Source organism: Myotis brandtii, unplaced genomic scaffold (genome assembly GCF_000412655.1).
Source record: "Myotis brandtii unplaced genomic scaffold, ASM41265v1 scaffold1234, whole genome shotgun sequence".
In the NCBI taxonomy this organism is placed as follows: Eukaryota; Metazoa; Chordata; class Mammalia; order Chiroptera; family Vespertilionidae; genus Myotis; species Myotis brandtii.
Genome location: NW_005354309.1, coordinates 150,486 through 165,202, shown reverse-complemented (window position 1 = coordinate 165,202; position 14,717 = coordinate 150,486). Strand labels below are relative to the sequence as shown.

At 49.2% G+C, this 14,717-nt stretch overlaps 3 protein-coding genes across 3 annotated transcripts in view; 2 read left to right on the top strand and 1 right to left on the bottom strand.

Moving 5' to 3' along the window:
* DNM2 (dynamin 2) overlaps nucleotides 1–589 on the top strand; it is a 61,509-nt gene extending 60,920 nt beyond the window's left edge. Inside the window, exon 21 of the mRNA XM_014533952.1 lies at nucleotides 209–589. Within this exon, the coding sequence (XP_014389438.1) occupies nucleotides 209–248 (40 nt within the window). The 3' untranslated portion in view covers nucleotides 249–589. The remainder of the gene's footprint in view (nucleotides 1–208) is intronic.
* Nucleotides 344–3,819, bottom strand: TMED1 (transmembrane p24 trafficking protein 1). Its single transcript, XM_005859154.2, has 4 exons — nucleotides 3,410–3,819; nucleotides 2,628–2,725; nucleotides 2,303–2,486; nucleotides 344–1,319 (listed from the first exon to the last, which is right to left on the bottom strand). The coding sequence occupies exons 1-4, from the start codon at nucleotides 3,596–3,598 to the stop codon at nucleotides 1,101–1,103; spliced, it is 690 nt and encodes a 229-aa protein (XP_005859216.1). The 5' UTR covers nucleotides 3,599–3,819; the 3' UTR covers nucleotides 344–1,100.
* An 8,365-nt stretch (nucleotides 3,820–12,184) lies between these two features.
* LOC102240678 (chromosome unknown open reading frame, human C19orf38) overlaps nucleotides 12,185–14,717 on the top strand; it is a 15,161-nt gene continuing 12,628 nt past the window's right edge. Inside the window, exons 1-2 of the mRNA XM_005859156.2 lie at nucleotides 12,185–12,396; nucleotides 13,876–14,181. Coding sequence (XP_005859218.1) covers nucleotides 12,366–12,396; nucleotides 13,876–14,181 — 337 coding nt within the window. The 5' untranslated portion in view covers nucleotides 12,185–12,365. The remainder of the gene's footprint in view (nucleotides 12,397–13,875; nucleotides 14,182–14,717) is intronic.

Here is a 14,717-nt window from a genome sequence, read left to right as displayed (position 1 = left end):
CCACACTGAGGCCTGGAGCAGGCATCCAGATCCCCGATGGGAGGAGGAGTCCTGGCCCTCCACCCCAAACTGCCGTGGTCAGGCACTCTGCCCCGAAGTCCTGAGCACTTCCCCCAGGCCCCCTCTCCCCCTGCTTGGGGCCCCAGGCCTTCTGGCCCAGCCGGGGACACAGTAAAACTTTGCTTTCTGATTTTTCTCTTATGCCCAGGCGACCACCTCCATCGGCTCCCGCCAGACCCTTCTTCTGAGCTTCGCGAGAGACCCCTCCCGCCTGCCTGGCTGCCCTCTGGGGGCAGGTCTGTCCTGGCTGGTGTCCCTGAGCCCCAATCACCAGGCTCTGTGATTTTCTGATCATAATTTATTGGCTCCAGTCCCCAGGCCAAACCACCCTTTGTTCTGTGAGGCTCCTGTATGGGCTTCGGTCAGGCTACCCCTCAGCCCTGTCTGGGGCCCCTGCAGGGAGAGCAGGAGGGGCAGAAGGACTTGCAAGCCCCACTCCTGGAATTCTGTTACCAGACCTCACACCTAGCCCCTGCTGGGCCAAGGGGCCGGCTCCTTCCTGTCAATAAAGCGACTGTCCTGGCAAGAACACTGCAAGCTGAGTCTCCTTCCCAGCTCCGGCATGAACAGTCCGTTCTCAGCAGCAGCAACAGGCCCCAGGTGGAGCGACAAGAAGGGGAAGGAAGGCATGGGGTTCCGTGAGCAGCAAGCTTCCTCCCTCCATGTCCTGGCTCATAGGGCCAGTGGGGGAGGGAAGAAAAAGTTTGCTTCCTGGATCCCATTCTGCACCAGGCAGTGGTGGTGCAACTGGAAGGCTCAGGCTAAGGCACATTCAGGGGACAGGTGGGGCCAGAAACTCCCAGGGTTGCATTCAAATGCTGCAGTGCCCCCCACGCACAATTTCCAGGAAAGCAGATGCAGTCACTGAGCTACCCCTTCTGGATGGCCCAGACCTGCAAGCCAGCCAGTATTCTGGCCTGGAAGGGAAGACACGGGCCACACCTCAGGCCCCGAATATACAGCCTCGCTTCTCATAGGAAACTACGTCACACACACATGCACCCTGCTGCCGTTGCTTTTCCCTGTTCTTCAGGGACGGGCTACGTAGGCACCGGGCGCTTATCCTGGAAGAAGCGCTTGAGTGTGCAGACCTGCAGCACAGCCACCAGCAGCAGCACGGCCACGTTCACAGCCGACCAGAAGGTGACGCGTTCCAGGTTGCCCTCCTGCAGGTTGCGGTCACGTGCTTCCAAGGCTCGCAGCAGGGTCAGCATCTGGATGCTGCGCTCCAGGCGTGTCCTCATGGTCTCGATAGACTCCTATGGGGCGAGGAAGGAGCAGAGACTGATAAAATGGGGAAATGGGGTGAGAGTCTGTTGGTGGAGGAGAGAGCTGAGAGCACAGACTGACCAGGCTGCCTGCTTCAATCTAAACCCTCATTCTGCCATTCACTGGCTGTAAAACTATGAGCAAGTTAATTAACTCCCTGGGCCTCAAGTGCCTCAGAATTGTGAGAACTGAATGCTTACATAAGTGTAAAGAATGTATTTTTTTTTAAATGAATGTATTTACTAGTGGATAACAGCACAGTTTGCTGAAGCCAGACTGCCTAGCTTCAAATATTGGCTCTGCCAGTTGCTAGCTGTGTGGCCTTAGAACAGTTACTTAGCCATCCTGTGCCTCAATAAAACTGGGGATGATTTGAACACACTGCCTAATTCATAGGGTGGTTATGGAGATTTAATGAGTTACTTAAGCCCTTAAAATCAGGATTTACACGTAGAAATGTGCTATGATTTTTAACTGTGAGCTGCTACTGTTAAGTTGGGGGCATCACTGGTAATTTACACGTAGAAATGTGCTATGATTTTTAACTGTGAGTTGCTACTGTTAATTAAGTTGGGGGCATCACTGGTAGGAAAGGCTGGGCCAGGCCAAGGAGGACCCCAGCCAAGGTTGGAGGGCAGGGGCACACAGCCCAATGCCAGAGATCTGGGAGGACTGGCCCCAGCTCAACCTGTGCACACCTTGATGTCCTCCATTTTGACATCCAGCATCTCCTCAGGCTCCACGACCTCTGCCCAGCCTTCGACCTCCTCATCATCCTGCAGGCTGTCAAAGATGAGTTCGAAGAACACCAGCTTCTCGGAGATTGTGCTGAAGGAGTTGTCGAAGCACAGCTTGTAGTCCCCAGCCTCCGTGGGTTCTACCCTGGGCAGATAGGCAGACACACAGACATGACCCTGAATGGCCGCCAGCCGGACTTTGAGAAACAGGCAGGGCGGTAACCGGAGGCCAACACCTTGATGTCCTCCATTTTGACATCCAGCATCTCCTCAGGCTCCACGACCTCTGCCCAGCCTTCGACCTCCTCATCATCCTGCAGGCTGTCAAAGATGAGTTCGAAGAACACCAGCTTCTCGGAGATTGTGCTGAAGGAGTTGTCGAAGCACAGCTTGTAGTCCCCAGCCTCCGTGGGTTCTACCCTGGGCAGAGAGGCAGACACACAGACATGACCCTGAATGGCCGCCAACCGGACTTTGAGAACAGGCAGGGCCGTAACCGGAGGCCAATGGGGAGGGGCAGGGCTGTAACCGAACCCCAGCAGGCAGCAGGACTTAACTCACGTGTGCACCCCATCTGCCTTGCGGGACTCACTGACCAGCAGCACACCCTGAGGGCTCTCCAGCGTGAAATCCACATCCAGCCCAGCACCTGCGATCACCTGGGGGGCAGGTAAGAGCAGGTGGAGGGCTAGGAGTAGGCCAAGAACACCTGCCAGAGAAGGCCGGGGCTGGACCACCGAGCAGACCCATACAGACCACTAAGAGCCTACCTGAGCGATGACACCCACACCTGCAACCAGGTCCTGCCCCACCAGTCCTTCAGGCCACGCCCATTGCCTTGGCTCTGCCCCCCTGGATATGACAGCTTTGGGATCAGCTCTTTCCTCTGGCAACGCCCCCGCCCCCGTGGGAAGTACTTCATCGGCCAAGTCTGGCCACGCGCCTGACTTGATCATGTCCCAAAGGAGACGACCCAGTTCAGCCTTTAGCCCAAGCCCCCCAAAATGTAGATCACGCCCTTTCTCATAACGCATCCTAGTCACGCCCACCAACCTCTTCAATCCGCCACATTTTGGTCACGCCCACGGGGGTCCGACCCTATGAAAGGCGCTATTCTTCCCGACTGCCCGCCTCCAGGCTGTCGTCCTCTAGCCCCGCCTTCGTCCTTTACTCCCACCCCTTCCGCTCCCACGCGCTGCGCCCGTCCCCTTCGTAAGATCCCGCCCCCACGCTCTTACGCACAGGCGCCCGCCCCTTTCCTCTTTAAGGCAAGCCTTGCTGTAGCTGCTTGGCCACGCCCTCTCCCCTTGGCTCCGCTCGCTCTCCGGCCCAGGTCCCTCTACCTGGTACTCGGTCTCGAGGCTTGCGTTGGCCGGCGCGGACTGGTAGAAACATTGCTTTCTCCCCGCAGGCAGCAGGAATGTGAACTCGCCGTCCTGTATCGGTGGCGGCCCGGCCCCTCTCACCCCCGCTGATGGCAGTAGGAGCCCCAGGGCCAAGGCTAGGGCCGCGCTGGCCGCCATCTGGATCATCCTATGGTCTCCTAATGGGTCGTGGCTCCTTTAAGGGCTAGCCCTGCCCCCTCTGCACTCAGCGAAGCTCATTGGCAGCTGCTTCTGCCCGTTATCCGAAACCAGCGGAGTTGGGAGTGTAGGACCCCCTGAGGGTGTAGCTGCCCAAATGAATGCCTGGTGTGCCCGAAAACATTCAACCTTCTAGACTTTTTTCTAAAAGGCCCCCATTTTTAGTTTCAATTGCTGGTGAAGGAAAATGACAAAAATAAGTAATATTGCGTTCTTCTCAGGCAAACATTAAGACAACTAAAGTGGAGGCGGTCGGGTCCTTCTCCAGCGGTTCTCAACCTGTGGGTTCCGACCCCTTTGGCGGTCGAAGGGCCCTTTCACAGGGGTCGCCTAAGGCCATCCTGCATATCAGATATTTACATTATGATTCATAATAGTAGCAATGGAAATAATTTTATGGTTGGGTCACAACATGAGGAACTGTATTTAAAGGGCCAGAAGGTTGAGACCCACTGAGCGGTTTCCCCAGAGTAGGCCACGCGTGAAGACCGTGGGACCATCTTGACAGGCTAGATCGGGGCCAAATAGAGGGCGGGCGTGGCCCTGCCAGGGACCCGTAGGGCTGGCCTATAAAAAGGCTCGGCTGGGGTGGGGGGCTGGAGGCGCAGAGAATCGTCCCTATTAACGGGGGTGTCATATTATCCCTGGTCTCTGAACAAAGCCTCAGCTTCGAAGCCCGACTCCTCATTCCTTTTGTGCCTTAGAACCGTCACTCTATCCGTTTCCTCACCTGTAAGTTGCGGGTAATGAGAACTGAGTGAGGTGCAGCCTGGTCCACACTGAGCGAGCGCTCGCTTTTCCTTGCAGAGTTCGTAGAGAGACTTGGCCCAGCGGGCACCCCGAGGGTCTCAGACTCGGGGGCCAGCGGGTCAGCGGAGCGGCTCAGGCGGCCCAGTTTAGAGTCCGCAGGGGAGAGGAGGTGAAGAGTGCGGGCCTGGGGCCCAGTTCAAACCACGCCCCACCTACGCTTGAGGCAGTCACCCTGCTGGTCCTCCGTTTCCTCAGCTGTAAAGTGGGGTGACACTAGGCCCACCTCATTGGGCTCAGTGCTTGGTACAGCATAGGTCCTCACAAATATCTGTGACAGTCTAGGTTTATCATCCAGCCGTTCAATGTCTTCCTCAGTCTGGCTCAGAGGACTCGGAGATGACCTCCCTCTGGGAAGCGGACATAAGCAAAGAGTCATGGGAGAAATGGATTCTGCTTGGTGATGCCATCTCAACATTAGAAAAATTGTTTAGACGGGAAATTTCACTTTTATTTACTGGTTTTAAAGAGGGAGAGAGAGAGAAACATTGATTTGTTGTTCTACTTATTTATGCATCATTGGCTGGTTCTTGTATGTGCCCTGACCTGACTGGGCATTGAATCCCCCCCACCCTGTCCCCGCTCCTTGGTATATGGGGATGATGCTCTAACCAACTGAGCTATCCAGCCAGGGCTGAAATTTTAAATATACATATAGGGCGGGGAGAGGTTGGCAGATAGTGACAATTACTCTTTAAATAGAGCTGCTGGCTGTCAGCGCCTTCCTGCATTTGAAGAACTTGGAGTAATACCACTTTGTAATGTCACAGTTTATGAACAGTTGTTTGTTTCACTAGTTTTTCTATCGTTCAGACTCTGCTTGAACATTTTGAAGTAGTTGTGGAGAATGGATGGTTCCTTTTCCGTTTTTTGTGTTGAGAGTACCTTTATCAAAGCTGGAGACTGAAACCAAGGAAGGACTTAGAAGAAGCAACAGGAGAGAGCCCAGGCCGTGCTGTTTTGGACTCTAGAAACGTCTCAGGGAAGAAGCGAGTCGCACGGGGCTGCGGAATAACTGAGAAGTAAAAGTCAGTGACACAAGTGGGCCGAGGTGGGACTGCTTTTAGCTCACTGAAAAGTCAGAGAAAGGGGGTCTTTAGAGACAGGTTCAGTGGGGTTCGCCTAGGACGAAGCTGTAGCTGCCCACTGCTGCCCTGGTTGCAAGTCTCATGGGGGCTTTTAGAGTTTAGGAGAAAGAGAGCGAAAGTGCAGGCCCGAGAAAAGGAGAGCACACTGATTCCTTTTTAAAAATTTTTTACTGATTTTTTTATTGATTTACTGAGAAGAAGGAAGAGAGAGAGAGAGAGATAGAAACATCAATGATGAGAGGGAATCACTGATCGGCTGCCTCCTGCACGCCCCCCACTGGGGATCGACCCACAACCCCGGCATATGCCCTTGACCGGAATCGAACCCGGGACCCTTCAGTCCGCAGGCTGACACTCTATCCACCAAGCCAAACTGACCTTTTTTAATGGATTTCGTAATGAGGTGAAATTCACATCACATAAAATAAGTCATTTTACAGGAAATAACTCAGTGACATTTAGTACATTCATTATGTTGTGCAACCTCCACTTGTACCTACTTCCGAAACATCAGCCCAAAGGAAACCCTGTACCCATTAAGCAGCGACTCCTCATTTCCCCATTCACCCCAGCTTCTGGCAGTTGTCAAGCTGCCTATATGAATTTACAGATTCTGGATTTTTCATGTAAGTGGAATATGTGACCATTTGGCTAATTTCACCTAGCATAATGTTTTCAAGGTTCATCCTCATAGCATGTATCTGTATGTAACTCCTTTTATGACTGAATAGTATTCCATTATATGGGTCACCACAATCGGTTAACCATTCACCTGCTGAAGGACATTTTAGCTATTGTGGATAATGCTGCTGTGAATATATGTATATGTATATGTATATGTATATGTATATGTATATGTATTTGTTTAAGTATCTGCTTTCAATTCTTTGGGGTATACACCTAGGAGTGGAATTGCTGGATCATATGGTAATTCCACATTTAACTTTTTTGAGGAACCGCCAAACTCTTCCACAATGTCTGCACCATTTTCATTCCCACCAACCATGTATGAGGGTCCCAGTTTCTCCACGTCCTCTACACGTTATTTTCTATTTTATTTTTATTATAGCCATCCTAATGGGTGTGAAGACGTATCTCAATGTTGTTTTGATTTACATTTCCCTAGTGATGTTGAGCATCTTTTCATATGCTTGTTGGCCATTTGTATATCTTCTTTGGAGAAATGTATATTCAAGTCTTTGCCCATTTTTAAATTGAGTTCCTTTGTCTTTTTGTTGTTGAGTTATGAATTTTTTATATATTGTGAGAGAAAATGGAAGAAAAAAAAACCAATGAAAAACCTCTCTCACTCTGCAGATCTATGAAGTTTTAATGCTTCACCAGGATATTTCCAGCTCTGCCTTAGCCCTCGCTTCCTGTTTGTGCTGCACCTAGAGATTAGCCAGAAGTGAAAGCTTGTCTTTTCAGGTCTTTCTGAGCATTTTCCTGCCTTGGGGATGCACATGCTTTCTAAATTCCCCAATATATATGGATGCTTTTCAATGCTCTAATTACCCAAAGAAACTTCCACCCCAGCTTTTCCTCACAGCTGCTAGCATGTCTGTCATTGTTCTCAGTTGTAATCTTGCCCTAGGTGGCTGTGGGTCTTCCTTTGCCTTACACCAGTGATTTTGTACCCTTTTCATCTTCTGTTGTTGTTGTTTTATTTTATTTTAAATTCTTTTTTTAAAATATATTTTTATTAATTTCAGAGAGGAAGGAAGAGGGAGCGAGAGATAGAAACATCCATGATGAGAGAGAATCATTGATTGGCTGCCTCCTGCACACTCTCCACTGGGGATCAAGCCCACAACCTGGGCATGTGCCCTTGACCAGAATCCAACCTGGGACCCTTTAGTCCACAGGTTGACGTTCTGTCCACTGAGCCAACGTGGCTAGGGCTTACTTTAAATTCTTTATTGTTGAAAGTATTACATATGACTCCTTTTTCCACCCCCCATTGACCTCTCCCTGGCCCCAGCACATGCTCTCGGCATCTTTTTCATCTTATGTCACACATAAACTAATTACTAAAGTTCTGTAGCACACCAAAAATATATTTTTTTGCAGATCCAACAAAAAAATAGGTGTAATTTTGATTTATTCACACAAGGCGGCCATTTTTTTTTTAAAGACCTAATTGTCTTTATTAAGTGATTCACAAATCAGGCAGCAACCCATCTAGTAACCAGAAGGGTACTCCCCAGATGGCTATTCTTGTGTTGGCTGTTGTCATTTTTTTATTTGACACTCTAAGGCAGTGGTTCTCAACCTTGGCTGCACATTAGAATCACCTGGGAATCTTTTTAAAATCCTGACTTCTGGGCCTCATCCTCCGGAAATTCTGTTTCTTTGTTACTAATGTTGTGGCCCCACCCCATAACAAAGAAACAGAATTTCCAGAGGATGAGGCCCAGAAATCAGGATTTTAAAAAGATTCCCAGGTGATTCTAATGTGCAGCCAAGGTTGAGAACCACTGCTCTAAGGGAAAAGAGGTCAGTGCCCCTGACTAAATAGTCAGGCATTGTGTATTTTAAAAATTCTTGCAGCACACCGGTTGAAAATCGCTGCCGTACACTGTTTTTCAGGAGTACGTTCTGAACTAAACAGACAAGTGTCTGGAGTTCGTCCTCAGGTAGCCCCCAGACATGTCAGAACAGATGAACACTGTGAGAATGTACTGTGAGGAGGGCTTCTCCCTCCGGAACTGGGGGCGCAGGCTGGCATCTTCAGGACCTGCCATGCTGGGGAAGGAGATGAGGGAAGGGCAGGGGACACACAAGGCTTTCCTGCCACATTCACATCGCCTTTTTCCTGACTGAGCATTGGCGTGGTTGGCATAAATCTTTAGCTCTTTCCCAGAGGTTAGGTAAAGTTGATTCTGACTATCTTTGCTGGATTTGTCCATTTTTCTGGAGGGACAGGCCCTTTGAGCTACTGATTCCTCTCTATTTTCCCTGGCATCTGGGGTCTGAATGGGTGATTCTTATGTTCCTTGATTAAACAAAAACAAAAACTTCCCCCTCCCCTATTATTCCACCAATCTTTACTGAGAGTCTGAGGCTGTAAATAAAACAGAAACTGTCCATGTCCTTGTGGAGTTGTCATCCTACTGTTGCTCCACTAAGATGATGTTAGGTAGTCATAGGTGCTAAGAAGTAAATGCTTGGCTGTAGGTGGTATGACCCATTTAGCCTGGTGGAGTCAGGGAGGGCTTCCCTGAGGAGGTGGCATTGAAGCTCAGACTGGAAGTAGAAGGGACAGGAGGAGACAAACAGAGAACAGTGCCCCAAGGCCAGAAAGCACTAGGGCGAAGCTCAGACTGGAAGTAGAAGGGACAGGAGGAGACAGAGAACAGTGCCCCAAGGCCAGAAAGCACTAGGGGTTCAAGAGGCAGAAAGGAGGTGATGGGGATGGAAGCAGTCAGTGCAGGCCACATCATGTGGGGTCCCTCTTCCCTTTGGAGCGTTGGCCTAGAATCTTAGTCTGAGGCCCTTACAACCTTGGGGAGTTGGCAAACTGGTTTCTGGAGGTGAGGGTGCCCCTGAAATTATAACCAAGAGATTCTAAGAATGTGCTGGGAAATGTTCGTGCGCCGCCCCCACCAGAGCTGTTCTTCACTTTTCTCTACACCGCTCGGTACCCGGGAAAGCTGATCTCTATACACAGGGTCAATCTGGCTGCTTGAGTTTGGCCCTGGCAGGAGATCTGAGGCCTGGAGAGGAGGAAGGCCTAGATATATATCCCCTGGCTCCCACCTGTTGGTCTGTGTCTCTCTACCAAAGCCTGCAACTCCAGCTCTCTCCAAATTCCAGGACCTCTTCCTCCCCAGCAGCTTCAGATCTGGGCTGGCCAGGAGTCACCATTCCTTGTTGATTTCCCTTCATCCTGCCCATGACTCCTCAGTGGTGCCTCGTAAGTACAGCAGCTGTGTGACAGGTGACCAATACAGGCATGTGTTGCTGTTTTTCTGAACACAATTCCAGGTTATAGGTTTCTGCACCATATTAAATGCTCCCAGGATGAAGTCCTTACATTCAAGTTCCTTCACACATGTTATCCCTCCACCTAGCGTGCCCTTCCCCCTCCTCAAGACTTTTGGAGTCAGATATCTGGAAGAAATCTCAATTCTGTCTCCTATACATCAAAGCCAAGAATCTCTTAACTCTTCTGTACACACAGGATAGAACCACAAAAATAGACCGAATGAATATGTTTTGGCTTTCAGGCCAGACAGCCAAATATTTATGGCTCACTGTATGCCAAGCACTGTGGTAGGCTTAGGGAAGCTGCAGCAGACAACAAGGACCCTCTCCCTGCACCTCTGGAGGAAGAGAACTGGATAAATTCAGTAAATTCAAGCATGTTCTGTGAACCACCTTGACCTAATCTAATTGACATTTACAGGATATATCAAACAGCTGCAGAGTGTTTATATATTTTAAGGGCCAATAGAATGTGGAGCAAGATATGCTGGGCCATTAAAAAGTAATAAATTTCTGCCCTAGCTGGTTTGGCTCAGTGGATTGAGTGTCCGCCTGGGGACTGAAGGGTCCCAGGTTTGATTCCAGTCAAGGGCATATGCCTGGGTTGTGGGCTCTATCCCCAGTAGGGGGTGTGCAGGAGGCAGCTGATCAATGATTCTCATCATTGATGTTTCTATCTCTCTCTCCCTCTCCCTTCCTCTCTGAAATCAATAAAAATATATTTTTTAAAATTAATAAATTTCAGAGGATTAAAATTATATGGAGTATATTGTCTAACCACAAAGGAATTCAATTAAAGATCACCAATAATAAGTTATTTAAAAAGCCCAAATATTTACAAATTAAGGAACACCTAAATAAACTATGGTTTATAGAAAAAATTCACAGGGAAAAAGATATTATTTCTAACAATGATAATGAATCACAATATATTAAAATGTGTGAGATGTAGTTAAAGCAGTGCATAGAGGGAAATGTATAGCTTTAAATGCTTATATTAGAAGATAAAGGTTTTAAATCAATGATCTGGGCTGCTCAGTTGATTGGAACATCATTCTGTACACCAAAAGGTTGGGGGTTCGATTCCTAGTCAGGGCACAAACCTAGGTTTTGGGTTCAGTCCCCGGTCTGGGCGCATATGGGAGGCAACCAATCAATGTTAGTCTCTCACATCAATGTTTCCCTCTCTCTTCCTCTCTCTTTCAAATCAATAAAAACATATCCTTGGGTGAAGATTAATATAAATGCTGAAAAAAAATGATCTAAGTTTCCATCTTAAGAAGCTAATAAAAGAAGAGTTGATTAGACACAAGGTAAATAGAAGAAAGAAAAAGTAAATATAAGACCAAAAAGCAAAGAAATAGAAAATAGAAATTAGAGAAAAATAACAAAGTAAAAAGTTAGTACTTTGAAAAGATGAATAAAACATTAATTTCTAGCAAGACTAATCAAGGAAAAAAACACACCCACAAATTACGTTGCCAATGGGACATCACCACAGACCCTACAGACATTAAAAGGATAACAGGAGCCCTAACCAGTTTGGCTCAGTGGATAGAGCGTCGGTCTGCGGACTGAAGGGTCCCGGGTTCGATTCCGGTCAAGGGCATGTACCTTGGTTGCAGGCACATCCTCAGTAGGAGGTGTGCAGGAGGCAGCTGATCGATGTTTCTCTCTCCTCTCTATCCCTCTCACTTCCTCTCTGTAAAAAAATCAATAAAATGTATTTTAAAAAAAAAGGGATAACAAGAAAACATTAACAGTTTATACCACTAAGTTCTACAACTTAGATGAAATGGACAGATTCCTTGGAAACAACAAGCATACTAATTGCAATAAAAGAAAATTACAAGGCACTATGGGAGAATTCGGCTAAAGGGTTTTTCTAAGTTCAGAGGGAACTGGATAGGTTTCACAGAAGTGATATGTAAGCTGAGACCTGACAAGTGGGATTTGACCAGAGCGATAGAATGATACCCAAAGGTCCTGATGTTGGAATGAGGGTTGTTGTGTCCAAAGAAAAAAAAAGTCTAGTGGTCCTTTTCGGTGTTTGGTGTACCCATGTTTATGTCCTTCCTGGGTGTAAACCTCCAGGTGGACCCACTTAACTTGAACAGAAGTGTTTAGAGAGCAAAGCAAACCTACTTGTCAAACAAATCTTTGCAATTTTCTGAGCTGAAGCTGGAAGGCAGTTTATTCTGCAAAGTATATCATTGCCTCAGTTCCGGAGCTAGTGTTTCACCTGGCTTGCGAAGCTCCTAAAGCTTTTCTTCTCTGTGGTTTCACGTTGGAAATGCTCACACCCCTCGTGGCATTGTGCTCCATCTCATGAGTTCTTTGGATCTCTGTCTGCTCCTCTTAGCTGCATTCAACAGAGCAAGAAGACGAGGCTTCAAAGGAGAACCATGCCTTGCCTGAGGTCACGGAGGCCAAGCCCTAACCACCCTCCATCTGACATGTACATCAACTTTGGCACTGGTTGGGCTGTGGTATATGTCTTGGGCGTGGATTTCCCAAACAGCCCACAGTCCTTACCCTTCCTCATGCCCAGGAGTCCTCTCATTTGTTTGTCCCTCACATCTTCAGAACTATGGCCACCAAGGCTCCGAGAGGTGCCAGCTAGGGTCTGATGTGCACCAATGGAAGGGGTGGGGAGAGGAGAAGGAGTCTTTCAGTAACTCAGATATATATGCAACTTCCTGCCAGTGAGGAAATACTTGGTTAGAAACAGCCCAGCTTCTCCTTTCCCTGCTCTGGCCCCACAGAAGGAGTTGTGGTGAACCGTGGGCCACACTGGCCTCAGCCAGATTGCCTGGCCAGTCGCTGGAGAAGCAATGCCCTGGACTGTCCTGCTCTTTGCAGCTGGTGAGCCTGACACCCCTGCACTCCCCCCCTCCACTCCCCATGCCTGCCCACCTTACCTCTGCTCTGGGGGCAGGAACCTGTACCTGGGGCTGCCCTCCCCAGGTGCTGGAGTAGGCTGAGCCCTGACAGATTTGTCCCAGAGCCTTGGAAATGTCCCAGGAGCATGGCTTTCTTTTATGGGGCTCCTCGTTATCTCCACATCACGGTTATCAGAAATGCCACCCCGCCAAGGAGAGCGGTGCCCACGCTCCATGACTCAGCCCTGTTGGCCTCTGAGGCTCCCACCTCTAGGGCCAGAGCAGCAGATTTTCGGGCGGAAAACGGAAGGCTTGTGTAGACCTCACCTGAGCCAGATCCACACTGTGCCCAGGAGCCTGGGGGCAGCTGGGGAGACACTGAACCCCGAAATCTATATTCCTCACCACAGCCTGGGAAGCAAGCTAGAACCTCCCCTCCTCCGGCTCTCCCTGTTTCTCATGCCCTCCTCGAATACCCCACACCCCTCCAGCCTCCCAGCCTTTGCTCATGCTGTCCCCTCTGCCTGGAATGCTTTCTCTCAGCTCTTCCTGTGTCGCTTCTTCCGGGAAGCCCTCCGTGGTCAACCCAGCTACTGCAGCTTCTCATTACTCTAATGCAGTGGTTCTCAACCTGTAGGTCGCGACCCCTTTGGGGGTCAAACGACCCTTTCACAGGGGTCGCCTAAGACCATCGGAAAACACATATATAGTTACATATTGTTTTTGTGATTAATCACTATGCTTTAATTATGTTCAATTTGTAACAATGAAATTGGGGGTCACCACAACATGAGGAACTGCATTAAAGGGTCGCGGCATTAGGACGGTTGAGAACCACTGCTCTAATGTGCTGCACAGCATTTCTTATCTCCTTGAGAACATGAGCTCCCGGAGGCAGGCATGTCTGTCTGTCTGTCTCATTCGCTGCTCTGTCCCCAGTACCTAAAGCAGGGCCTGGTGCCTAGTCAGTACTGGTGATTGAAGTAATGAGAATGTGACTGCATTGCTGTGTAATAACTACTGCTATCATTTAAAAAAATGACTCAAACGCAGTGACCCCTGACCATGTACAGGGCACTCGATTCCCCAACATCGCAGTAGGGTGGGGATGACTAGCCTCCAGTTGTACATAAAAATCAAGGCCCACAGACATTTATCAACCTGTTTGACTCTATCTTGATTTGAATGCCTTCTAGAATGTGTAACAGTAATTAAAGATGTATCTTCCATGCTACATGTATAATAAGAACTTCTATTAATTGTATATATGCCTTTGATGTATTTCCCCCTCCAAATTATCAGCTGTGTACTAGGATGTGACAAGTGAAGAATAAATCTGTAATCAGCTGGGGGAGGGAGGAACAAGGTCCAGAGAGTGTGAGCCACTTGCCCAAAGCCACACAGCCAGGTTGGCCCCTGCTCTAATCACCCACTCACCCAACCTCCCTTTTCTGCATTGTAGGCTCCATGGCAATACCAGCGCCATCCATCCTGCTGGTGCCCCCACACCCCAGCAGTCAGGAGGACCCCATCTACATTGAATGCACGGCCCCCCAGGGCTTCCCAGGGGCCAACTTCACGCTGTACCAAGGGGAGAAGGTGGTCCAGCTCCTGCAGGCCCCCGCGGACCAGCTCAGGGTCACCTTCAACCTGAGTGGCGGCTGGGAGGCTGCCGGGGGAACGTTTCACTGCCAGTATGGCGTGTTAGGTGAGCACAGGCAGCCGCAGCTGTCAGACCTCAGTGAACCTGTGCACGTGTCCTTCCCAGGTAAGGCCCTTCCACCAGCCCTCGCTGCCTGGCTCCATGTTCTCACTACCAGGCCTTTCCAAGTGCTCTTCCCTCTGCGTGGAAGTTGTCATAGGACGAGCCAGGCTTCCAACTTGCCAGGATTCACTCACTTTTCCTTGTTTAAGCCTCACAGTCATCCCGTGCGGTGGGTGTAGTGATTCTCCCCATTTTGCAGATAAGGAAACCAAGGCACAAGAGATGAAGGGACTTGCCCAAGTCACACAGCGAGCAGGCAGCAGAGCTGGGATTCCACTGGTCTCCAAAGCCCAGGCATTAACTGTGCATGCTCTGCTGCCCCTCCCCTCCTGGCCATGGGACATTTTAGGCCACCTGCCGCGCACCGTGAAAGAGTAGTCTAAGAATTGTTCCATCTGCCAGTGGGGGCAAGTAAAACCAAGGATGAAATACAGCCTGGTGAAGGGTGTCATTTTATTTTATTATTATTTTTTAAAAATATATTTTATTGATTTTTTACAGAGAGGAAGGGAGAGAGATAGAGAGTTAGAAACATCGAT

Coding starts and splice junctions, on each gene's coding strand:
- TMED1 (XM_005859154.2), bottom strand. CDS start 3,598: ATGATCCAGATGGCGGCCAGCGCGGCCCTAGCCTTGGCCCTGGGGCTC. Junction 2,726..3,409: donor GCCTCGAGACCGAGTACCAG/GTAGAGGGACCT, acceptor CCTGCCCCCCAG/GTGATCGCAGGTGCTGGGCT. Junction 2,487..2,627: donor AAGGCAGATGGGGTGCACAC/GTGAGTTAAGTC, acceptor CTCTCTGCCCAG/GGTAGAACCCACGGAGGCTG.